Here is a 22,762-nt window from a genome sequence, read left to right on the forward strand (position 1 = left end):
TTATTTATATATTCGGTTCTACTAATGAATTGGTACAGACCGGGACATTGAACATTTTAAAACTAATTAATAAAGCAAAACTAAGATGGACATTTTGAAAACAATACAACGTAACATGTTATATTCAACCATTTCTAATGTTAAATTATTTACCTTTGACACGTATTTTTTTTTAAGAAAATACCTTTGACACGTTGATAACTTCTTGAAGTTGATAATGCTCCTTCCACCGTTGACATGTTAAACCAAAATGCATGGCACAACAACAGAAGCATTATCATCATACACTTATATTCAATAGACTTGACAAGTTCAAATTCACTATAACTGTGCTCAAAAACAATTTGATACGAACGAGCCCCGCGCTTGCGCGGGGGTTAATGATTCCTAGTGATATAAGTGATGTACAATTCTGCACATGATAGGAATTTAATGGAGCACAATTTAGTATACCATCAGAGAAAATAAATATTTAATAAATATCCATATAAAGATATATTTTGTTCCTTCATATCAATTATTTATATTAAGCTAAATTGTTATATTGTGCCACAAAATATGAAGCAACCAAAATTTTCTTCAAATAAAAATATGAACAAACAATAAAGAGAAAAGCACATTTCATTCTTGCTCATGGTTCCAAGGAGACAACTTCCTCACAGACATCGATCAACTCCTCAACGGTCTCATAGCAATACTCTTCTTCTCCTTCCTCTTCCTTACCAAGAAGATTTTGCTTTTGGAGTTTTTCTTCCTCGTGCAGCTTCTTCCACTCGTTTATCCACATCTCCCAATCCTCTTCCATCACTCTCCTGCTTTCCTCCTCTTGAGTCTTGTCTGCTCAACAAATCCAACACGTCTTCGTCTTCTTCCTCGTACCTCTCCACGTACTGCCTCAGATTCCTTTTCACCTCTTTTTCCTTTTGCTCCGACAACAAAGACGGTGGTCTTGGACCCCAAGCAAACTGAAAAACCAAAACAGAATAACTTGTTTCTCTTCCTTGGATTGCAAGCAATACTAGTTTTCTGAATTATACCTGAAAGACTTGTTCCTTGAGTGTTCGGTAAAGCAACTTCCCATACAAGGACCAAATGTAAAACCCATCCTCTACCACCGATGAAGTCACTACAGTTGCAAGGTACCTGAAAAATAAAACAAAAATTAAAAAGACAGAGATACAGAGTTATATCTTAAGGAGTGTGATGTTTAAGGTATACCTTCCAGTTGGATCCCACTTGATATCTGTGGCCATGAAGTTATCAACAGTTGCCATAGTCATAAGCATATCCACATTGTAAAATTCAAGCTTGCCATTTAACCTATCAGCTAGGACCATGTGTTTGCCAGTGGGAGACCAGAAGAGGGCATTGGCTTGCTTGGCCTTGAGAGTAACTAGCTTTGAAACTCTTCCAGGGGTCCGCATTGAGTAGAAACTGACATCTGGTCTCGGTAAGTCACCGTGTATCACGGCGAATCTCTGACCCTTTGGCTCCCAAGCGAACTCAATGATCTTATCCTTCTTATTGTCAAGCTCAAGATCCTCTACCGGAATATCTTTTTCTTTAACTCGGAAAATCACAAACCCTGACTCTATGCTCTTCTTTGATTTCGATCCATATCGATCCACCTTGACAGCTAGATAGTCTCCATTGCTCTGCCAGTACATTTTGCAGTCACTCACATTGAAAAGATTCTTCTGCCTTATCTCCACTTTGCTAGGGAGTTGCAAAAGAGCAACCTGAGAAATCAAACATGTCAAATACAGAGAAATCGAAAACCAAAAAACCACAAGGTTTAAAAAGGCATTCAAACATACCCTAGCAAGCTGGTTACCATCATCTAGTTCGGGAACAAACAGTGCAAGGATGTAATCAGTAGGAGACCAACAGATGTCCACAACGTTATCAACCTTCATTGATCTCTTGTCAAGCAAGCTGAAAGTCTCAGTCTCATAAACAGAGATTGTGTTCTTTCTAAGTCTAGCAAAGTACCTATCATCTCTTCCACCAGCCCATCTGGTAGAAATTTAATTACAAAATTTATAAATAAGGCTGTGCAGAGGATACAATTATTGACAAAAGTTTGAATCTGGATTTAGTAATTACTTGAAAACTGGCCATGAGACGCTATATCCTTCAACTGAAAACTCATCAACACTTCCTTGGAAACCTCTCATCAGTCTACCACTTTTCACATCAAAGATATTTATATCAGCTTGCTGTAAAGTAGGGAAATACATCAGTTAATTCACATCCATAATGTAACCATAAACAAAAAGCAAATGGTGCACTCACAGTTGCCTCGTGTGGGATGTTTGGTGTCTGACTATTGTAGGTTACCAAGTAATTCTCACCTGGGGAAACATCGACTAGTTTTACCTTCAATAGAATGAATGCGATCATCAAAGAAAAAGAGAAAAATGAAATCAGTAAGTAACAATCAAAAGAAGAAAAAATAAACCATGGGATGCTTATAATGCATGAGAGGTTTAAAATTAGTAGCACCGCCGCAAACAGCTACCCCTGGCTTGTGAAGTGTCACTAGGTATGTGCCTAAAGGAGACCATTGCACAAAACTCTCCGTCCAGTTCTGCATAAGTGAATATCATAAGATCAAATCATAATAGCGTTTTGCTTAATAACGCAGCGATATATACGTTTTAACTTACTTGAAGCTTATGAACAGATTCAGACTTCAAATGCCTTGTATCGTTCCATGAAACTTCAGTATCAGGGCCACATCTTAAGAAAACTGATCCCGGGCCTTTTCATCGGTAAGCCAAGTGTGCAGATTCATAGTTTCCTTTACAAAAACGTACATGGTGGCATGAGTACCAAAACAAAAAGATATTGATGAAATTTTAGAACTCTTGAATAAGAAAACTTATATACATTGGTGACGTAAGGCTTGGTTTGAGGAGGCTCCCACTCCTCATTCATATTCATCAACCTCTCAATATCATCAAACGTATAAACGTCCAAGATGATGTCAGACTCGCCACTCTTGCTAAAATGGCAGCCATGAGTCTTCTCTTTAGCCTTTTCAGCTTCCTGCACATAAAAAAACAACAACAAGATATCGCAACAAAGTTTATGGTAAGATCATGTCTCCCATCAAAACGCTTTCCCCGCATTTAAAAAATCATGTAATAATCCGTCACTATATCTGCATCTCAAAACTCTATTTTAGAAAACTATCTCGGAAGAAACTCATGTTTTTCTATCTTGAAGATTGATGTGAAAGATAATAGTAATAACCTGACGGGTATTGAATTCAATAAAACAGTAACCTAAGGTCTAGCTGGTATCTGAATCAACAGGCATAGAGAACCCATCTTCCTTGATTACTCCAAACTTATTGTATAATTTGCGAAGGGAACGTTCAACTTTCTTAAAGTTGTCCACTGGGAGTTGATCAACGACGATGATATTACCAAAACCAGTCTCAAAGTCTTCATCATCTTCGTAAACATCTTCGTCGTCACTATCAATACAATATTACAGCCAAATTACATGTCAGAAACCAAACATATGATATAGAGAAAATCATAGATCGTTTGTAGAATCTAAGCATACCTCTCGATTCCAAAGTTCTCTCCCGGAGGAAGTATAACAGAATTGAAGTCGACCTGAGAGAGATCGATACCTAACTTCGCCGCTCGAGCATCTAAATCCAGGACCGCCATGATTCTAGAAACTTTTACAACTTGATTGTGGCTTAAGAGTTTTTATGTTAGGGTTTGATGACAACTACTGATTACTCTGATAAAACGTAATTTAGGGTTTGTATGTATATAATATATAGGAATAGAAGCTTGGGCTTCACGGTTCAGGTCAAAACCATAAAAAGGAAATAGTAATAGTTAAATAGGAAAATAATTAATTATGTTAGAGAAAATAAATAGGAACAAAGACAATTTGTAAGCGACACACTAACCTACGGGTTCTAGGCCTGTCCCTACTTTCATCTTGTTCAGAAGAAGACTTTCTAGAATCATAGTAACCCATCATGGCGGGGGCATCACCTCCTCTGCTGCTTCTGGGAGGCCAAGCTTCTCCTGGATGTTGTTGTTGTCTAGATTTCAGATGCTCGTCATCATCAACATTGTGAGCAGATCTCTTGCTGGCTTGCTGCTTCCATTTCTACCCCTACCCTCCGGATAGAAGCGTGCATGTTGCTGCTCAGGGTAATCGTTTCCACTAAGATCTTCTTCCTTGAATCCCATTTAGAAACACGTTTTATTAAATAAACATATCTTTTGATATAGCATTATATCAAGTTTTTGTTAAAAAAAAAGAATAAAGATAAAAAAATTCACAAAATAGCATTAATTAAAAGTTAAAATATTTTTTATTTTTTTAATTTAAGTTTGAGTTTAGAGTTTTGACTTTAGTATCTACAAAATGGGATTAAGGTTTAGGATGTAAAATATTCAGTGTCTTTATTGTTTAATAAATACTAGTTTGTGAACTTTTCCACTTTGTGTGCTATTTTTATGTTGACAAAACTAAGAAATGCTATTTATGATATATTTCTGCTCTTTATTATATAATAAAAATAAATATATTTATATATTTGGATTTAAAGTTTAGTGAATAGAGTTTAGTATTTAGTAGATTGAATGAACTGATTAAGGTTAGTGTTTAGGAAGAATAGTAATTTATTGTTTTCAATGATATCAGTAAATGTTATCAGTTGTCAAAAAATAAATGTTATCTTGAGAATTTTTTAAAAAATATTATTTTATGACAAAAGCTAAAAAATGTAGTTTGAGATTTGTTCAAAATTAATTAGATTAAGGTATTAGAATGGAAATTTTCCTTTTTAACCGGGTCGGTTCTTTTGTAGCGCTTATTAGTGTCGGCGATATAACTGTATAAAAGAGGGAAAAACCAAAGCGTTTGTTGCCCTAAATCTTTTCTGAGAGAGGCGCGAGACGAGGATTTGCTCCGAATCATCATCTATCAATCAAGATAGAAAAACAAGAAATCTTGATCCTAACTCTAAAGGATGCCTAATACTCGGATTAAGTCACGGTGTTTAGAGGATCTTACTGATCAGGAAAGACTTCAGGATAGGTATATAGATTGTTCATCATTGACTTGTTCTCTTTTTTTTTTCTTGTTCTTTTTGCTGAAAATATGTTTTTCTTTCTCAGATTGGAGTGGGAAGGCTACACGGAGCTTAGAATGAAAAGTGATGGAAATTGCCAGGTTATGAATGTTTCTTAATCTCTTTTACTTATCGTTCATGATTCTTGATCGTATCCTAAACAATCTTTATTTTATGAGGAATTTTCAAAAATACCACTTTCAATGTACCATTATTCATCTTTACCACCACTAAAGACACATTTTCAAAAATACCTTATTTATTAAAATGGTAAAAACTCTTATATCTTTGTTTTTATATGCTTTTCAAAATTCTAATCCCAAATTCTAAATCATAAACCTCCAATTCTAAACCCTAAACCCAAAATCTTCAACTCTAAACCCTAAACCCTAAACTATATACCCTAAATTCAATATCCTAAACCCTAAACCGTAAAGTCTAAACTATAAACCCTAAATCCTCAACTCTAAACCCTAAATCCTCAACTCTAAACCCTAAACTATATACTTTAAACCCTAAAACATCAAATCTTAACCCTAAATCCTAAACCTTCAAATCTAAACCCTTCGTTAAAAGTAGTGGTAAAAGTGGTTAGTGTAAACATGAAAAGTGGTACTATGAAAATGGTATTTTTGGTAATTTCTCTTATTTTATTTTATTTTGCAATTCTGTTCAGTTCCGCGCTTTAGCTGATCAACTCTATGAAACCTCGGATTTTCATAAACGTGTTAGGCAAGAAATCGTAAACCAGGTAATAAATCTTGAAAATTTCCCTTTTCTGTTACGTTCTGTCATATGATGATGATACTGACTTTGTTTTCCTTATCACAGCTTAAGTCTCATCCAAAACTTTACAAAGGATCTGTTGGTAAAATGGATTTCTCAGAGTATCTGAAAAACATGTCCACAGAGTCTGTGTGGGGCGATGAGGTCACATTGAAAGCAGCTGCAGATGTCTACGGAGTCAAAATATTACTCATCACATCATTCAAAGATATCCCTTCCATTGTAGTTCTTCCGAAGTCTCAAAAACAACCTGATAAAGTCATTCACTTGAGCTATCTGGCAGGGATACATTTCAATTCCATCCACTTAAACCAAGGTTACCTTTCTCTTTCTTCACTCCCTTTTTTTTTGCAAAGAAAAAAATACTTAGAAAAAAAAAAAATACTTAGAAAAGGTTTGAACTCTGGCTGTTTGTACGTGAATGAGAAGGTTTGAAAGTAGCCACTAGGCTACACAGATATATCAATCTCTTTCTTCACCTTCCGTTCCTCATTATTTATTTATTTTCTCTTCATTCTTCTTATTATGTTTCTTTATGTTTGTTCCTCATTATTTATTTATTTTCTCTTCATTCTTCTTATTATGTTTCTTGTTGGCAGGTTCTTCTTCATCTTCACACACACTTCTGCAGAAGAAGAAAAACAAGAATAAGGATAAAGATATGGAGAATGCAAAGTTAAAGTCAAAGGAGGACAAGAAAAGCCAGCGGAAAAGAACTTCCAGGAGAGGAATATGAAGCCAATTTGACTTTGGTCACACTTACACATAGACTGAACGAATGCTATTTTTGTACTCTTTTCACTAAACAAACGTATTCAGAGAAGTCTCAATGTTTTCACAGAAAATCAGTAGCATACCTTAAACCCTGAAAGGGCATTTGCAGGTTGCCTTTTTGTTTATCCATTCTGATCCGCAGGTGTAACAGAACTCATGTTTACACCTACTGTTAAGACCAAAACCAAAAGACAGATAACAAAATGAATCTTAGCAACACATAAAGAAGGCAGATAAGCACACAAATAAAGCCGATAAATAACAAAACCAATCTCAGCATCGCACATTTACCTGCACGTCATGTGCTTACAACCTTCTGCTAGTTCAACCGTAGTTTGACAAACACTGCAAGTCTTCCAACCGTATCTTTCAAACTTTTTGGACCTTCCCTCTGTCTTGGTATTGTATCCAGAAGAAGGGTTCACTACGAAGCAATAGAGTATGAAAAAGAAAGAAATGCTGGATTTATTTCTCCATTTGGATATTCAGCTTCTACAGTCTCTGCTGCAACCGATGCTGTGTGCTCTACGGAGGTACAAAGAGTCACATGCATTATTATGCTTTTAATGCTCTTTTTTCAAAAATATTTGATCTTTTTTTTTTTTTTTTTGTGGCAGTGGTATTCACTTGTGGCTCTAAATAAAGAGATGACTGATGACAAAAGGCGTTCTGTAAAGATGTGGAGATGGAAGGGCTATCTTATTCAGGTTTTGTGATCATTTACTCATACAACTCCAATGACCTTCATTGGTCATTTAAATAGGACCACTTCCTTGTTTCAGTACACAGTGGTTGGCGATGAAGGCCCTGCTGTTCTACTTGTGCATGGATTTGGTGCTTTTCTGGAGCATTACCGTGACAATGTTGACAGCATAGTAAACAGCAAAAACCGAGTATGGACCATCACAGTCTTGGGATTTGGAAAATCAGAGAAGCCTAACATCATATACACCGAGATTTTATGGTCAGAACTGCTGCGTGATTTTATGATTGAAGTAGTTGGCGAACCAGCACATTGCGTAGGGAACTCAATCGGTGGTATGTACCTTTAGTTACTGAGCTCTACTATAAAGTGCACAAATGTTTTGTGTAATGGCCTTTGTGTGTGTTACCTTTGTCAGGTTATTTCGTTGCACTAATGGCCTTTCGTTGGCCAGACTTGGTTAAGTCCCTTGTCCTTGTTAACAGTGCTGGCAATGTGATACCTGGTTACTCTCCTCTCCCAAGATCTATAGTATCTGTATCATTTGAGTGCATGAAGATCTAACTGACTTTATTAAGACTTGGAAGAGTTTTTGCCTCAGGAATGTTATTTAATTATGTTTTCAGGAAAGGCGAGTTCCATTTGGTGCACAGCTTGGTGCTAGGCTTCTACTCTTGTTCCTACGATTCAATGTCAAAAAACTATTAAAAGACTGCTATCCAGTTGTAAGAAAATATGAAGATCTTGACGTCAGTATTGTGTCTTGGAGAACTCAATTGCTTCTTCTTCTTTTTTGTTATGATGCAGAAACCTGAGAGAGCTGATGATTTTTTGATCACTGAAATGCTAAGAGCAGTATCCTTTTTTTTGTTTTCCTATTTTATTTTCTTCCTATTCTCTAGAAGTTAAATATTGATGATAATGAGGTTTTAACTTAAGATGTACAATAGTCCCAAGATCCTGGTGTACTTATGGTCCTGGAAAGTATCTTCGGCTTTGATCTTTCACTTCCTTTGAATTATCTCCTCGAAGGGTTTGAGGAAAAAACTCTAGTAATTCAGGTATCAAGATGTCTAACATGTATGGGATCCTCATTCTATTACAGAATCAATATTCATTAGTCTTTTTTTTTTTTGTAACACCAATATTCATTAGTCTCATTGATGTATCTAGGGAATGAAAGATCCCATCGGATCCGCAGAAGAAAGTGGCCTTACTGAAGGAGTTTTGTCCAGCGATGGAGATTAGAAAAGTCAGTGCAGGTCACTGTCCCCACGATGAGATCCCAGAGGAGGTGAACCATATTATATGCGAATGGATAGCGAAGGTCGATAATGATGAACAGGAAGCACTTAAAAGCCTCCTCCCAGCAGATTTACTGAGGATATTTGGTCAGCAGAAGAAAGCAATGTCTTTGTGGTGCCAAGAAGACCATCGTCCAAGGTCTTTAGAGTGTAATCTGTTTCATAGATGTGATTAACTTAATTTTGTCGGTGTGCTTAATGCTCTTGTTGATATGTATGCCAAGTAGTGCGGCAAGACATTGTTAAAAGGAAGGAATGTTTTTGACATGATCCACACAAAGACTACGTTTCCTGGATCTCCATGTTTACTAGCCTTCACCATGGCTTGTTACACGAGGCGATGAACATTTTTCGTCTTATGGTTCAAGATGGGATTGCCCCTGGTAGAATTTCCTATATCAAGTGTTATAGTTCGTGGTTTGTCTTTAAAACACATCAGATTTGCAATCATAGGTTTCAATTTTAGCATGCTCCTAACTATAGGAGAGAACCGTTGAACATCAGCATCAGGAGTCATCCAATAATTCTCTTTGAGGGGCATCGTGGCCCATTGCACAAAGGTGACTTGTTTGTTCATAGAGAAAAGAAAGAACCACGTGAGTGTGAACGAGCCGGATTGGTTAGCTGTTACAAGTGCTTTTTTAATGTCTATAGATTCTCGTGGTATGTCTTTTGCAAGATGTGACTTAAAAACCAGATGTATTCATATAAAGAGGAATATGAAGCCAATTTGACTTTGGTCACACTTACACATAGACTGAACGAATGCTATTTTTGTACTCTTTTCACTAAACAAACGTATTCAGAGAAGTCTCAATGTTTTCACAGAAAATCAGTAGCATACCTTAAACCCTGAAAGGGCATTTGCAGGTTGCCTTTTTGTTTATCCATTCTGATCCGCAGGTGTAACAGAACTCATGTTTACACTACTGTTAAGACCAAAACCAAAAGACAGATAACAAAATGAATCTTAGCAACACATAAAGAAGGCAGATAAGCACACAAATAAAGCCGATAAATAACAAAACCAATCTCAGCATCGCACATTTACCTGCACGTCATGTGCTTACAACCTTCTGCTAGTTCAACCGTAGTTTGACAAACACTGCAAGTCTTCCAACCGTATCTCTCAGCTGCTGCTTCAAAATCTGATCGATCAGAGTTTTTGTATGCTTTGGTTTTTCTGAACTGAAGACATGTCAGATCGTAGTGCCACTTTGTTGCGCAGTTAATGCAAAAACAAAACCCACACTCCATACACTTTCGAGCACCTGACTCTGCAGCATCGAGGAACACCCTCCTTGTCTCCATAAGGAGGGGACGCTTTGACATTAGAAAGGAACAACTCGGGTTTGGACAGTAGACTCTGTCAGCAATGTTGATCATATCTTCTCTCTTGCGCTCTATCATCAGGTTGACTTGCGCCGGATCTGCGATGGGCTTGCAGTCCTCTATCCGAATCTCTGTCATGCAACATGGGCATTGCGTCCCTTTCCAGTTGTGCAGCAATCCGGTGACCTGTTTTCTCATACAAACCATGCAGACTCTGTGGAAACAGGTCGGTACTTCATACATCTCTTGAGGCTGCGAGTAATCGTAGCAAATGGGGCAAGTCTCCCACTCGACGCCGTCCTCAATCCATCTCGTTTGCGAGGTGATAGCATCTTTTGCAAGCTTAACGAGACTGATGATATCCCTCCGCACAGGAAGAGCTTTGAAAGACAAGAACCGAGACTGCAGAGAAGTGACTTCCTCGACGAGTTTGGCGATGGTGGAGTCTTCAGATTGAGTTTTGCCTGTAACCTGCACAGAAAAAAATATGAAGGCCTGAAGCTTATTCTCGTTTCTTCTGGATGACATGGATAGTAATATGCATTCTGAATAAAGAAAGAAAGAAAGAGAGGAGAAAACGTACGTATGCCAAGATGTTGGAGTCGTCACAGTAAAGAGTGACCCTCCTCAAGTCGAGATCTAATGACCATCCCAAGACATGAATAATAGCAGTCAATTCCACAGCTTCAGGGAGTGCCAACAGTTCATCACCGAGAGCTTTCTTCATCTCCACTAGTGGGTGATCGTAAGAGTCGCATATGGATGCACCAAAGCCACCGAACAGCCTCGTCTCATCTTTAAGATGACCTTCACTGACCAGCCCCTTGGAGTACAAACGGAAGGTCTCATGAATACTGCTTGAGTAGACTGGCATGGTCTTAGCTTTCTCGTGACCTTTCTTTTTCGAAGGTTTATCACCACCTTGCATCATCCCGTGCACCAACTTCTTGTCGCTCAACAAGAGATCAAGATCTTTCTTGCCATCGTTCACCAACTTCTGAGCTAGCAGTCGATCTTCACTTTCTTGAGCGAGACGTGTAAGGCTAAGATCATATCCGAGGCGATCCACCTTGTAGTTAGTTTCGTCAGCCTCACAACCTCCGGCAGTAGATTCCAGGGCAGAAGCAGTGATCGCTTCCTGCAACTGAAGCTCCAAACAGAGGTCCGCGTCCTCTTCTATGATTTTTGAAACCAGTACCTTTTCCTGCGTCGCTAATTCTCGATCTTTACCCATGGTGGCTTCGATTGACTGACGAGAGTTTAGAATCAAATCGCACAAGAAACCTGTACCATGAAACTGACGAGGATCATCAATCTCACAACAAACCTAATCGCCAGAAAATGCAAACAGAGTACATAGTTCTGTTCGATGAAAGTGATGAGGAACGATGATAATCGCACAGAAAAAAAAACGAAACGCAGACTTTGTACATTTTCCAAGAAAAAACAAAGCTCAAGAGACAGATTCCAGGAAAACCTAAACGACGCGAAACGATTCCAGAAATCGAAGAAGTCCCGTAACAAATTTTTCGAATTCAAATCCCTAAATGTACAGAGTAGCTTACAAGGAGCAAGTTGGATTGTTCGCGATGTGAAGCTATCTCAAAGTTTCTGTTTATAAACCGCTCAAACAAGGGATGTTAAAATAGGTTCGAATCCGCGGATTTTTAATGTGTTTAAAATGAAATAAATGCCCGTTTAAATCCTTTTTTTTTTTAACTCAGCCTTTTTATACCTATTTAGTTTATCGGGTTTTAAATGGATAATTTTTTAAAATCTATTTATTAAATAGATTTTCACTAATATAAATGGGAATCATTTAACTCGTTTATGTTTTTTTTATTGTAATTTAACATAAAATTCGATTTTTTGGTTTATGCGGAAATATTTTGATTTCGATGTTTCGGTGGAAAAATTTTGGTTTTGTAATTTTGGCGAAAAACTCGATTTGTTTTTTTGGCGGGAAACTCGATTTTACGGTTATGATTTTAACGGAAAAAGTCGATATGCCTTTTTGGCGGAAAAACTCGATTTTACGATTATGATTTTGGCAGAAAAACTCGATTTGCCTTTTTTGGCGGAAAAACTCGTTTTGACAGTTCTGATTTTGGCGGGAAATTTTGATTTTACGGTTTTAGTGAAAAAATTCGATTTTACGATTTTGGCGGAAAATTTTGATTTTACGGTTTTAGAGAGAAACCTCGATTTTACGGTTTTGGCAGGAAAATTTGATTTTACGGTTTTAGCGGGAAAACTCGATTTTACGATTTTGGCGAGAAAACTTGATTGTGTTTTTGGTGGAAAAAACTCGATTTTACGGTTATGATTTTGGCAGAAAAACTCGATTTGCCTTTTTGGCGGAAAAATTGATTTTACGGTTTTAGGGGGAAAATTTTACGGATATGATTTTGACAGAAAAATTCGATTTACCTTTTGGGCGAGAAAATTTGATTTTACGGGTTTGACGGAAAAATTTGATTTTTGACAGAAAAACTCGATTTTACTGTTATTGAGAAATGATTTATTTAGAGTTTATAAAGTTAAAAAAAAAAAGAAATTTGATGATTGTTACTATGTATTTATATTGATATATGAAATATTTTTTAGATAGATAAAAATATGAATAAAATAGTAATGATTTACTTTTTAACATCACAAATAAAACTTATCTTGATAAGCCAAAATGTAAAGGGAAAACCTCATTTTTAATCTCCAAATCTTTTTCCCCCACTAACATTTGTGTGCAATCTTCTTTGGCTTCAATTATCTCTTATATTTCATAAATATGGATTTTTTTCAGTATCATACGTTTGAAAATCTGCAATATACAACCAAATATGTTTGATTGTGATAGATTGAACTAAGCATCTTAATCACATTTTCATTACAATCATTGCTACTTGAAGAATAGATCTCGGTTCTCTAACATTGTTCTTTGTTTATGTATAATTATTTATGTTATTTAATATTTATATTTTGTTTATTTAATTAATTATTATTTTTGTCCAACATTATGTTGATATATAAAAAATGAATTATAATTAGATAAAGAAATAAGAATAGAAATAGTTAATAGTTCACTTTATTTTTCCATCATAAATAAAAGTTAAAAACTAATAAAACATGTAGGATCATAAATCATAAAACTACTATATTTTCTGATCACAAAATCACTATTAGTGTGGTAAGTTATCTCCTTTCGCTTCTGGTATATCTTCAACTTCATCAATATCATCAATAGGGATTTCTTCACTATAAGTTTGAAAATCTGCAATACACATGGCATCTCTCGTCGGTACTTGATGCAGTTCCATTACAAGGCAGATAGAATGAGTAAATGAATATGCAATACACAATCATTACCTGTTCGAGCCGGTGAAGCAGGGATGGTGGTTCTTTCACCTGTTACTGGTGGTGAATCAAGGAGATATGGAAGACCAAGGAGCTCTAACAAAGACAGTGTCTGAGGATTCTGCGGGATCTCTACATAGTTTCCACAAGATAAAACATGTTAACACTTATATGTATATTATTTCATAATTCTCTTGCATTAAACTTACCAGGTATGGGATCAAAGATACGCTGTGAAGGGTTATATGCAGGGGCCGTCTTTACAAACTCGAAAGGTTTAAATTGCCTTTCTTCTAGCTTCTTCCTCACCCACTCTCGGCTCTCTTGCATATCCATGTCAGCAGAGCTATATTCACAAACACACAATACATAAGTGAGTAGAAAAAAAGAATGGGGGAGAGATATTAACACGTCTTAGTAGGTAGCTTGCTAAAGATAGTATTACCTGAAACTCGCTGGTCTCTGTGTTAGCGGGAAAACAGAATTGAACTTTCGTGTTATTGCTAGCCACTCTTCATCGTATAGAACTTCAAAAGGTCCAGGCTCTGATTCTATATCAATGATCTAATAAACATCCAAAGAACGTATAAGATATCCTTTTGCTTGAAAAGAACAAAGTAAAAGGTAGACACTGGACAGGAGAGAAGAAAGAACCTGAAGAAACTTTTTCCCTGGACCGCATTTATCCAAGGCAAGAAACTTTGTCACTGAGCCATCGTTGCCATGTTGAACAGAAGCAGCGAATTTGCAGTGTAAGTGAGCTGAAAACCAATACCGAGGCTTCAGTTTCTCTAGCAGTTGAGCCGCTGGTTTGCTTCCAAGAGTTTTCGCCTCGATCTGTAAAATAGATTCGGTTCCAATCACTTCCAATCATCTCAAATCCAAAAAGTAGAAAACATGTTCACTAAAAGTTTTATCACTTTAATTACCTCTTCCTGGAAGTATGGTTTCTGCTGAATAAGCGTTCTCGAGTCTCCATAATCAGTGATTCCAACAGGCCAGTCGTGTGAGAGGAATATATCAAGCGGCTCTTCGAGTTGCATCAGCTTATGGACATCATACTCACGAACATGATACACCGATTTGATTGTGCTATTGTTATATGGCGGCCGCTCAAAGTGTCCTACTCACCAAAAAAACAACTCATAAAAAAATCAAAAGCAGGAGTAGGAGTAGGGTTCTTGATATGAGAAACTAGACAGTGAACAAACCTAAACGGTAATCTCTCCCCTTGTAAATACCAGAAAGGCCTCCAATTCGGAGATTACCAAACTTGACAACCCCTGCATAACCTAGAAAGTAGATGTTGGTGGCAGCCCAACCCCCATAATACCTTACAGCAAGCAAAACAACCATCAAGAACACATTTTTTGAAGTTCCTAGTCAAACAACATTAGTAAGAGAAAACTTACAGTTCCCACAAGTAGTTGGAAGCCTCGTGATTCCCACCGATGAAGATAGTGGGAACAGGGGCAACTTCTTGGCCGGAGTAGTACTTCCAGAAGGACTTCATCTCTCTGTATTTTATAGGTACGCTAAGGCTATCCATGTCTTTCTCATTTCTCACAGCCTAGTTTTTTCACCAAGACGAAGACTTCAACACCAAAAAGAAGTGCAAAATAAAACTCTCCGGAGAACTAACTAATACTCAGAGTTTTAACCTGGAAATCGCCGCAGCAGAGGAGGAGATCGACTTTAGTGTTGTGAATCTGTTCGTGATGTTGAATGGTCTTGTACACATTTTCAAGGTCTCCGTGCATACACCCTTCAATAGCAATCTTCATCTCTCTCTCTCTCTCTCTGTTTTTTTTTTTTTTTGTCACGAGAGCTCAACTTTGATGCTCCTGAGTTTAAAAACAGCAAAGAGAACAGATAGCAAACACCATTAACAACCAAACCAACATTGGGACAGACAAGATTCCTAAAAGGCATCAGAACAGAACATCACCAAACAGAAGACAATTTACAGAACATAAAGAGTTAATTGGATCAGAGAGAGCTATATGAGTGAACATGTACAAAACTCACATCAAACCAAAAAATCGTGTCTTTTATGTTACAAAGCAATACTTACAGCAAATCAAATATGAAGTCAACAAGAGTGGATGGTTGGTGTTAGTTCTTAGCTCATCATAAGAGTAAACAGATTCGTCAAAGTTTAAAACTTATCAGCACTGACACAATTTACAGTTAAGAAGTGAAGAAGAAGAAAACTCGTACCGTTAGCTCGCGTGGGAATGAAGAAACGATTAGTGAGTGTTTCCCGCAAGGAGCAGGAGGAGGCAGACGAATTGATTAGGGTTTGTTTCCGACAATCAGTAATCGCTACTACAGAAGCGAAGAAAGAAGAAACTTTAAACGATGTCGTTTCAGGGATAAATTCAGTTAATTCGGTTTAAATCCGATAGTTTTTATTAGTTCGGTTTAATTTGGTTTGGTAAAATAATGCACGTGAAAGGCATGCGTCGCCCCCGCCCAACTTTCAAGTTTTCTCACACGATAAGTGCGTGCGTGCCTTTCGTTGGTTGTTCTCTGATCGGACAGACACCCAACGAACTCCTTCCACTTATGGTAGCGATTAGAGCTAACCAAAAATGTATATATTTTTGGTAAGAGTATATATTTTCGAAAGTATTTAATGTGACACACGATCACGATATTTACATTTGGCATAAAATGAGTTGATTGGTCCACTTGAATTCTGCTAAGATATTGCGAATAGAATATTCGGATAAGCTCCGGTTTAGCGAAAGCAACTCGGACTCATGTATGTATGTGTATACTCCATCTTCATCCTCTTAAAAAAAATCCTATCTTTCTATCTATCGCTTGCAATCTCTCTCTCTTTTTCTCTAATCTATCAAACTATGCAAAACCCTTCAACGGCAGCAACCACCCATGAATCAGCATCATCCTTCTCCGCCTCTGGTTTCTTCACACGTCTGACCGGTTTAGCCTCCGTTAACCGGTCTCCTTCTTCGAACCCAGATGGGTTTGCTCTCTCACCCTCCAAATCCAATGCCTTGTTCTTCAACGGTTCCTCCCGGGCTTCACCCGCACGGAGAAAAACGCGAAAGGCCTTAGCTTCACTGAGCTTGAACGCTAAGAGCAGTGTTGGATCGAGCCTGCGTAGGTTTATAAGTGAATTCAATAGCTTTATTAGGTTTCACTGCGAGAAAGTGGTCCCCGAAAGCTTCGCCTCCATCGGGGTTTCGAGCGACGAGAACGGGGCTAGGGTGAATGAGACCGATGTGGTTTTGGGTGAGGAGGGTTTGCCGTTGGGTGGTGTGGAAGCTGATGGGCCCAAGAAAGTTTTGATTTTGATGAGTGATACTGGTGGTGGTCACAGAGCTTCTGCTGAAGCCATTAAAGCTGCTTTCAATCATGAGTTTGGAGATGACTACCAGGTTCGGTCTCTTTTTTTTTTTCAGTTTGTATCTTGTAATAAGATTGCTTGGGTCGTGTAAAGAAAATGACTTTATGTCTGAATCGCGTAAGAAGACCACTTTGTGAATTTGACATTGTGTTACATTCACTTGGTTGCTTTTAGAATGTGTCTCAGCTGAAGATATTAATAGTTGAGTAGGGGTTATATGTAATGTGGATTGTTGTTGATTTTAGTTCAGTACATTTAAGAGTGTTTGCGCAGGTGTTTATTACGGATTTGTGGACAGATCACACTCCCTGGCCATTCAACCAGCTTCCCAGGAGCTATAATTTCCTGGTGAAACATGGGACTCTTTGGAAAATGACTTACTATGGTACGGCTCCACGCGTTATTCACCAGTCAAATTTTGCAGCAACTTCGACTTTTATTGCCAGGTGAGGCTTTAAGGTCTATGCTTTTGGTTACTCACTCCTTCAACTATATAATGTTTGTCTTTAAAACATACAGGGAAATTGCACAAGGGTTGATGAAATATCAACCAGACATTATAATCAGTGTTCATCCATTGATGCAACACGTCCCACTCCGTGTCCTTAGATCAAAGGGGTTGCTTGATAAAATCGTCTTCACAACTGTTATTACAGACTTGAGCACTTGCCATCCCACATGGTTAGTTTTATTAATTAAATCGTTCATGCTTTAGAGATATTCTAAAGTTACATGAACCTTGTCTTTGATGTTTAGGTTTCATAAGCTTGTGACAAGGTGTTATTGCCCATCAACAGAAGTGGTGAAAAGGGCACAAAAGGCCGGACTTAAGACATCACAGATCAAAGTCTACGGCCTTCCTGTTCGACCTTCCTTTGTGAAACCAGTTCGCCCAAAGGTTGGGTTTTTTAGAAAGTTTTCTTTCTTTGGCTGTTTCAGTTGTATTGATTACATAAAATCACAGGTTGAGTTAAGAAAGGAACTAGGGATGGATGAGAATCTTCCAGCGGTTTTGTTAATGGGAGGAGGAGAAGGAATGGGTCCTATAGAGGCAACAGCAAGAGCTCTTGGAGATGCTTTGTATGACGAGAGCCTTGGTGAAGCAGTTGGTCAGGTTCTTATAATATGTGGACGGAACAAGAAACTGCAAACCAGATTAAGCTCCTTAGATTGGAAAATACCAGTCCAGGTTGCCCTTTAAAAACCAAATCAACATTCTTTAGACATTCTCAATGCAAGCCACTGAAACAGTTTTTCCTTCTCTGTCACAGGTTAAGGGGTTTATAACAAAGATGGAGGAATGCATGGGTGCCTGTGACTGCATCATTACAAAGGTAAACCAAACATAACCAAACCCTGGAACCATATAAGGTGTCTATAGTTGATTTAGTTTCAACATTGTGTACTCAACAACAACAAGTGTCGTTAGACTAACTGTTTCTTATTTATTGGTTGCTTTCTCTTGTGCAGGCTGGTCCAGGAACTATAGCTGAAGCTATGATAAGAGGGCTACCGATAATCTTAAATGGTTACATCGCTGGTCAAGTAAGTTCAACTTTTAAAAACATCCTTCCCCACTTTTGATCTCTGGTTCAGGTTGTTGAACTTTGTGGTTATGAATGTGAGTGCAGGAGGCAGGGAATGTGCCATACGTGGTGGAGAACGGATGTGGGGAATTCTCAAAATCACCGATAGAGATATCAAAGATTGTAGCGGAATGGTTTAAACCGCGGTCGAGGCAGTTGGAGATTATGTCGCAGAATGCTTTGAGGCTGGCTAGACCAGAAGCGGTGTTCAAGATAGTGCAAGATATGCACGAGCTTGTCAGGCAGAGGAACCGTCTTCCTCAGCTCTCTTGCACTGCGTAACATATTATACATTGTAGTAACTCTATTCATTCAAACAAAATATCTACCCTTTCTTTTTTGTTCTTGACAAGAGTGTAACGATAATATCACAATATTTTTTGTTGCCCTTAATGACAATGATCAAGGCCTGATTAATCATGATAATAAAATATATGTAACTAAGAAACTAGATGTGAATGTAGAGGTAGTGTGCACAACATATCTGTCATGAAGGCTGTTGGTATCTGTGGTCTGCAGCTTTACCGAGACTTGGAGACTCGATAGCTTTTACGAGAAGATCAAGAAGAACCGTTCTCTTGAACTACCTACTCTGTGTTTGCTAGATATTTGAAAGAGCCCACTACTTTTGAGTCTCTTTGCAGAGGAGGGAAGAAACAGTATGAGCCACCCAGGTATATGACTGTTAATACAGCGGTAAAGCAGCTGCTAGAAGTTGAGGAAAAGCATGGAGGTTGTGTTTCTGGTGAAGAAGACACAGTGCGTGTGGGGATTGCATGGCTTGGCTCTGAGGATCAGAAGATAGTTTCAGGGAGGATGAAGGAACTCGTGAGTGTTGATTTTTGGAGCACCGTTGCATTGTCTTGTGATAGTAGGCAAAGATGCATCCGTCGAAGAAGAGATGTTAGAGTTTTACAGATACAGAACTGCAAATTAGAAAAGAACATGACTAGAGAAAGGGATGTACTCTTTGCTCGCAAAGCTTCAAGGGGGAGGGGGAGCAAGAACGATGAAGGAAGAGATTGAAACTAGAAACCGATAGGTGAGACTGTTCTCTTCATTTTTGTTTACTTTGGTGGTCATGTTAGGAAACTATATGTAACGTAGGTAATATAATAAATAATTATTTACATATATTTTTTGATAATATAACTATGATGTGACTTTTGAAAATGAGAGGTAGGTATTGAAATACTCATTAGATTTTTTTTTCAGTTTGAGATTTATCTGATTTGGTTTGATTTCAGGATCTAGCACCAATGGAAAAGTTGTTTAGGTTTGTCATATGTTCGGTCTGGTTCTTGAATTTGGTAAACCTCTGTTCACAAGATTGTGACTTATTAGTATTTGATAACTTAAATGTTTTCCCTTAAAACTGAGGGGAAAGTATAATCCTGGTTATGGTAATGTTTTAAAGGGATTCGAACTTTGGAATTGACCCCAGAGGAACCATAACTTAAAAAACCCGACTTTTCAACAATTCCACTCAGAAGTCATTTCAAAGTTTGATAAAGAAAAGTAACAAAGAAGACTAAGGAACAAGCGTGTGCATGCGTGATGAACATATGATGACGTGGGGGATACTTGCGTCCGAGGCTGGTGAATCATGAACGCATCACCACCATTCAAAACAGACACGTGCATTAGATATTATTATGCCTAGGTTTTAGTTAGACTGACCTCTTCATCAACTCAAGTCTTTCTTAAAGAATATGTATGTAATGTTTTTATTTTATCAGCATGTAATGTATTTCTATGCGTACTATATGCAGAGCCGGATCTGGACATAGGCACTTGACCTCTAATAACTTTGGACATTTTTATATAGGTAGTGGTCCCGAAATTTTGAAAAAAAAAATTTACTAAAATTCCTTAAGAAATGTTTCAAACCTCTAAATTTTCAGATTCAATCCGGACTATATTCATATATATGATGGTTTATTACGCTGTGAAAAATTTAGAGTCAATTAATTGCTTGTTATCATCTTTTCTGTGGTCATACTGATCTCTTTTTCCAATAATTCTGTAATTGTTTTGAGCATTTGTGAACTATACTCTCCTAGGTGCACAACTGGTCAGATAAAGTTATTGCAGATAAGTACGAGTTCAAATCAAATCTGAAGAAAGAAAACAATAAGGTTTCTGATAACTTTTGAATAGTCCGATATCAAGAGATGTACAAAAGAAGTAAATGTAAAGGTTATATTGCATCATACTTATAGACGCAGATTAGTGACGCCATCACGTTGACGTCGCATGTAGAATATCCGACGGGAAGAGGATTTGTTAGCGGATGACTTAGAATGATCTTTATATTAAGTCTTGTTACTCCACCCAGGACCAATAAACTACGTATCTGACCTTTTTCCATCCATGAAGGACTTATTTAATTAACTTTTACATGAGTCCTAATTATTATTATTTTTTCGAAAAATCCTAATTATTTTCTTCATCAGCAAAATTATCAAAAATGGATCGTTAAGCCTGACCAATATCTTTGGTTGTTACTTTACGGATTCAATATGATTATATGAAATAGTTATACGATCAAAGGAAAAATAAAAACAAACTTCTTTCTTGTTGGCAAGAATTTGTTCTCTTTAAAAATCTAATCTATTAATTCAGAGATTAGTTTTTATCTACTGTTTAATGTTGTTATTTAAACTTTGGTCTTTTTCTTAGTTGTTGTTAGAATATATCACATCTCTTACAAAATATATTCTCCTCTATGAACATATATAGCTCTGCTACGAACGTCTTGAACAATCCTGAAAATATACAAAATATCATAACTGCTTAATAAGTACTATTTATTATAATAGATAACAAAACCATTTATTCGATAGTAACATATAACAAATATAACTGTTAAATTATGTCTAAACTACCTGATATTATTGTGATCTATATAGAGAATCATAACTAATTAAATGGAAAGTTCACGTTTGCTAAATCATCCCGCCTTTGCTTATCACTAAAACATTTCGAAATCATCCCGCATTTGTTTATATAGCACCATTTAGTTATATATATTTAATATAAATAATATATATATGTCTAAATATATATATATATATATTATTATATACATATATATATAGCATATATTAAAATTAAAATTTAACAAATCAATGTCCGCCTTTAGGGGTCCTAATCTAGTAATTACTTTAACATTGTTTAAAATTCATCATAGATGATGTATGTATTATTGAATCTAAAACTCATCATTCAAAAAAAAAATATTTTAAATTTGTTTCTATGAAAAATAACCTATGAAGGATTGGTAATAGTGTCAAAGATTTCTCTTCTTTGATTCTATCTTTGTCAATAAACAAAAACTCATGCTTATTTAAAACTTAAACTAGAGTTTAACCCGTACATTCGTACGGGTATATTTTCCTTTTATAAATGTTTAACTTTAGTATTATCATAAGACTTTGAATATATGATTTATATCTTAATGTTATGTATTGTATATCTCTTTAATCTTATTATTTAGGCTTTTTATCAATATATTAATATGGATTTTTTTTATACACATTTTACCTTTTTATTTATTGTTATTATATTTTGAATTTTCATCATTTGAAATAATCAAATAAAAAAATTCTTCAATATATGATTTTTGAAAAATATATAGATGTAGAAATCAAATGTTAACATATGTTAATAACTTTATTTGTATAAAATATGACATTGTTAACAATTTGAACCCGTTTTAATGGTAGATAATAATTTATTTAAATGAAAGTATTTTTAAAATAATAGAATAATTTAGAAATTTAATATAATTTTATCATATTTAATTTATATAATACTTCTATTTTAATATAATACTGATATTAAATTACTTAATTACGAAATTAATTAATGCATTATTTAATAAAAATTATTTAAAAAGTTAGTAGGAGTTAGATATTCTCTCAACAGATTTTATTATAATTAAAATAAAATTCAAGTTTATAGATAAAATTGATTTTTTATTAATATACTTATTGATTATAATGTAATGTTATATTATGTAATTAATAAATGGACCTATTAAGACTTTTTAGTGGTAGATAAAAATTGTACTTCTCTTTTAATAGAGAAGTGTGCAACGGAACAACCAAATCTTTCAGAATCTGCACTGAATAGTAGTTAGTATTTTTGTATCACTGTGTGTTGAAAGAAATGGAATATTAATTGAATTAAGACGACACTGAATTATTCACTTTTGAGGAAAAGAAGACAAGAAAAACAGGTCGGTGTCGGAGCCGCCCAAGGTGGCAACTTGTTCACACCATAGCCTCACTCAGTTGGAAGTCGCGGTCGAGTCCGGTCAAGATTTGTTAGCCTTTCCCCGTGTGGGTCCTTCCGCTTTGTCTTTTCTCCACAAAATTTCCACGTTTTTGTATTTCTCCACCAATTTTTTTTTAATTATTGTCGATAAATATA

At 36.4% G+C, this 22,762-nt stretch overlaps 4 protein-coding genes and 3 pseudogenes across 5 annotated transcripts; 4 read left to right on the forward strand and 3 right to left on the reverse strand.

Annotated features, from left to right (window-relative positions):
- Positions 1-552: 552 nt before the first annotated feature.
- Positions 553-3,759, reverse strand: LOC108836761 (eukaryotic translation initiation factor 3 subunit B-like; annotated as a pseudogene).
- Positions 3,760-4,821: 1,062 nt separating this feature from the next.
- Positions 4,822-6,775, forward strand: LOC130511803 (putative OVARIAN TUMOR DOMAIN-containing deubiquitinating enzyme 8). 2 transcript variants are annotated; one of them, XM_057009495.1, is made up of 5 exons: positions 4,822-5,079; positions 5,160-5,214; positions 5,790-5,864; positions 5,945-6,215; positions 6,499-6,775. In XM_057009495.1, exons 1-5 carry the CDS (start codon positions 5,012-5,014, stop codon positions 6,633-6,635), a joined length of 606 nt encoding a protein of 201 aa, XP_056865475.1. In that variant the 5' UTR covers positions 4,822-5,011; the 3' UTR covers positions 6,636-6,775. The 2 variants fall into 2 exon arrangements, with proteins under 2 accessions (XP_056865475.1, XP_056865476.1); XM_057009496.1 differs by lacking the exons at positions 4,822-5,079; positions 5,160-5,214 and adding an exon at positions 5,237-5,383.
- A 54-nt stretch (positions 6,776-6,829) lies between these two features.
- On the forward strand, positions 6,830-8,871 carry LOC108838685 (pheophytinase, chloroplastic-like; annotated as a pseudogene).
- A 692-nt stretch (positions 8,872-9,563) lies between these two features.
- On the reverse strand, positions 9,564-11,544 carry LOC108835092 (E3 ubiquitin-protein ligase RSL1). The gene is made up of 3 exons (XM_057006661.1): positions 10,596-11,544; positions 9,732-10,483; positions 9,564-9,609 (listed from the first exon to the last, which is right to left on the reverse strand). The coding sequence occupies exons 1-3, from the start codon at positions 11,244-11,246 to the stop codon at positions 9,564-9,566; spliced, it is 1,449 nt and encodes a 482-aa protein (XP_056862641.1). The 5' UTR covers positions 11,247-11,544.
- Positions 11,545-13,036: 1,492 nt separating this feature from the next.
- Positions 13,037-15,741, reverse strand: LOC108835093 (lariat debranching enzyme). The gene is made up of 10 exons (XM_018608396.2): positions 15,584-15,741; positions 15,025-15,207; positions 14,776-14,933; positions 14,575-14,696; positions 14,293-14,486; positions 14,018-14,200; positions 13,809-13,927; positions 13,573-13,709; positions 13,376-13,495; positions 13,037-13,280 (listed from the first exon to the last, which is right to left on the reverse strand). The coding sequence occupies exons 2-10, from the start codon at positions 15,145-15,147 to the stop codon at positions 13,189-13,191; spliced, it is 1,248 nt and encodes a 415-aa protein (XP_018463898.1). The 5' UTR covers positions 15,148-15,207; positions 15,584-15,741; the 3' UTR covers positions 13,037-13,188.
- Positions 15,742-16,057: 316 nt separating this feature from the next.
- On the forward strand, positions 16,058-18,745 carry LOC108853953 (monogalactosyldiacylglycerol synthase 1, chloroplastic). The gene is made up of 8 exons (XM_018627428.2): positions 16,058-16,770; positions 17,013-17,185; positions 17,259-17,420; positions 17,496-17,637; positions 17,704-17,928; positions 18,011-18,073; positions 18,210-18,284; positions 18,371-18,745. Exons 1-8 carry the CDS (start codon positions 16,129-16,131, stop codon positions 18,605-18,607), a joined length of 1,719 nt encoding a protein of 572 aa, XP_018482930.1. The 5' UTR covers positions 16,058-16,128; the 3' UTR covers positions 18,608-18,745.
- LOC130510400 (probable diphthine methyl ester synthase) lies at positions 18,718-19,683 on the forward strand (annotated as a pseudogene).
- Positions 19,684-22,762: the final 3,079 nt, after the last annotated feature.

Source organism: Raphanus sativus, chromosome 4 (assembly GCF_000801105.2).
Source record: "Raphanus sativus cultivar WK10039 chromosome 4, ASM80110v3, whole genome shotgun sequence".
Classification (NCBI taxonomy): Eukaryota; Viridiplantae; Streptophyta; class Magnoliopsida; order Brassicales; family Brassicaceae; genus Raphanus; species Raphanus sativus.

Bases quoted from the DNA above. Each gene is read 5' to 3' on its own strand.
- LOC130511803 (XM_057009495.1), top strand. From the start codon at position 5,012: ATGCCTAATACTCGGATTAAGTCACGGTGTTTAGAGGATCTTACTGAT. The intron at 5,215-5,789 runs GTTATGAATGTT...AATTCTGTTCAG, and splicing joins AAAGTGATGGAAATTGCCAG to TTCCGCGCTTTAGCTGATCA. The intron at 6,216-6,498 runs GTTACCTTTCTC...TCTTGTTGGCAG, and splicing joins TTCCATCCACTTAAACCAAG to GTTCTTCTTCATCTTCACAC.
- LOC108835092 (XM_057006661.1), bottom strand. From the start codon at position 11,246: ATGGGTAAAGATCGAGAATTAGCGACGCAGGAAAAGGTACTGGTTTCA. The intron at 10,484-10,595 runs GTACGTTTTCTC...TTTTCTGTGCAG, and splicing joins ACTCCAACATCTTGGCATAC to GTTACAGGCAAAACTCAATC. The intron at 9,610-9,731 runs GTAAATGTGCGA...TGGTCTTAACAG, and splicing joins TGTAAGCACATGACGTGCAG to TAGTGTAAACATGAGTTCTG.
- LOC108835093 (XM_018608396.2), bottom strand. From the start codon at position 15,147: ATGAAGATTGCTATTGAAGGGTGTATGCACGGAGACCTTGAAAATGTG. The intron at 14,934-15,024 runs GTTAAAACTCTG...TGAAAAAACTAG, and splicing joins TCTGCTGCGGCGATTTCCAG to GCTGTGAGAAATGAGAAAGA. The intron at 14,697-14,775 runs GTAAGTTTTCTC...GCTTGCTGTAAG, and splicing joins TCCAACTACTTGTGGGAACT to GTATTATGGGGGTTGGGCTG.
- LOC108853953 (XM_018627428.2), top strand. From the start codon at position 16,129: ATGTATGTATGTGTATACTCCATCTTCATCCTCTTAAAAAAAATCCTA. The intron at 16,771-17,012 runs GTTCGGTCTCTT...GTGTTTGCGCAG, and splicing joins AGTTTGGAGATGACTACCAG to GTGTTTATTACGGATTTGTG. The intron at 17,929-18,010 runs GTTGCCCTTTAA...TCTCTGTCACAG, and splicing joins ATTGGAAAATACCAGTCCAG to GTTAAGGGGTTTATAACAAA.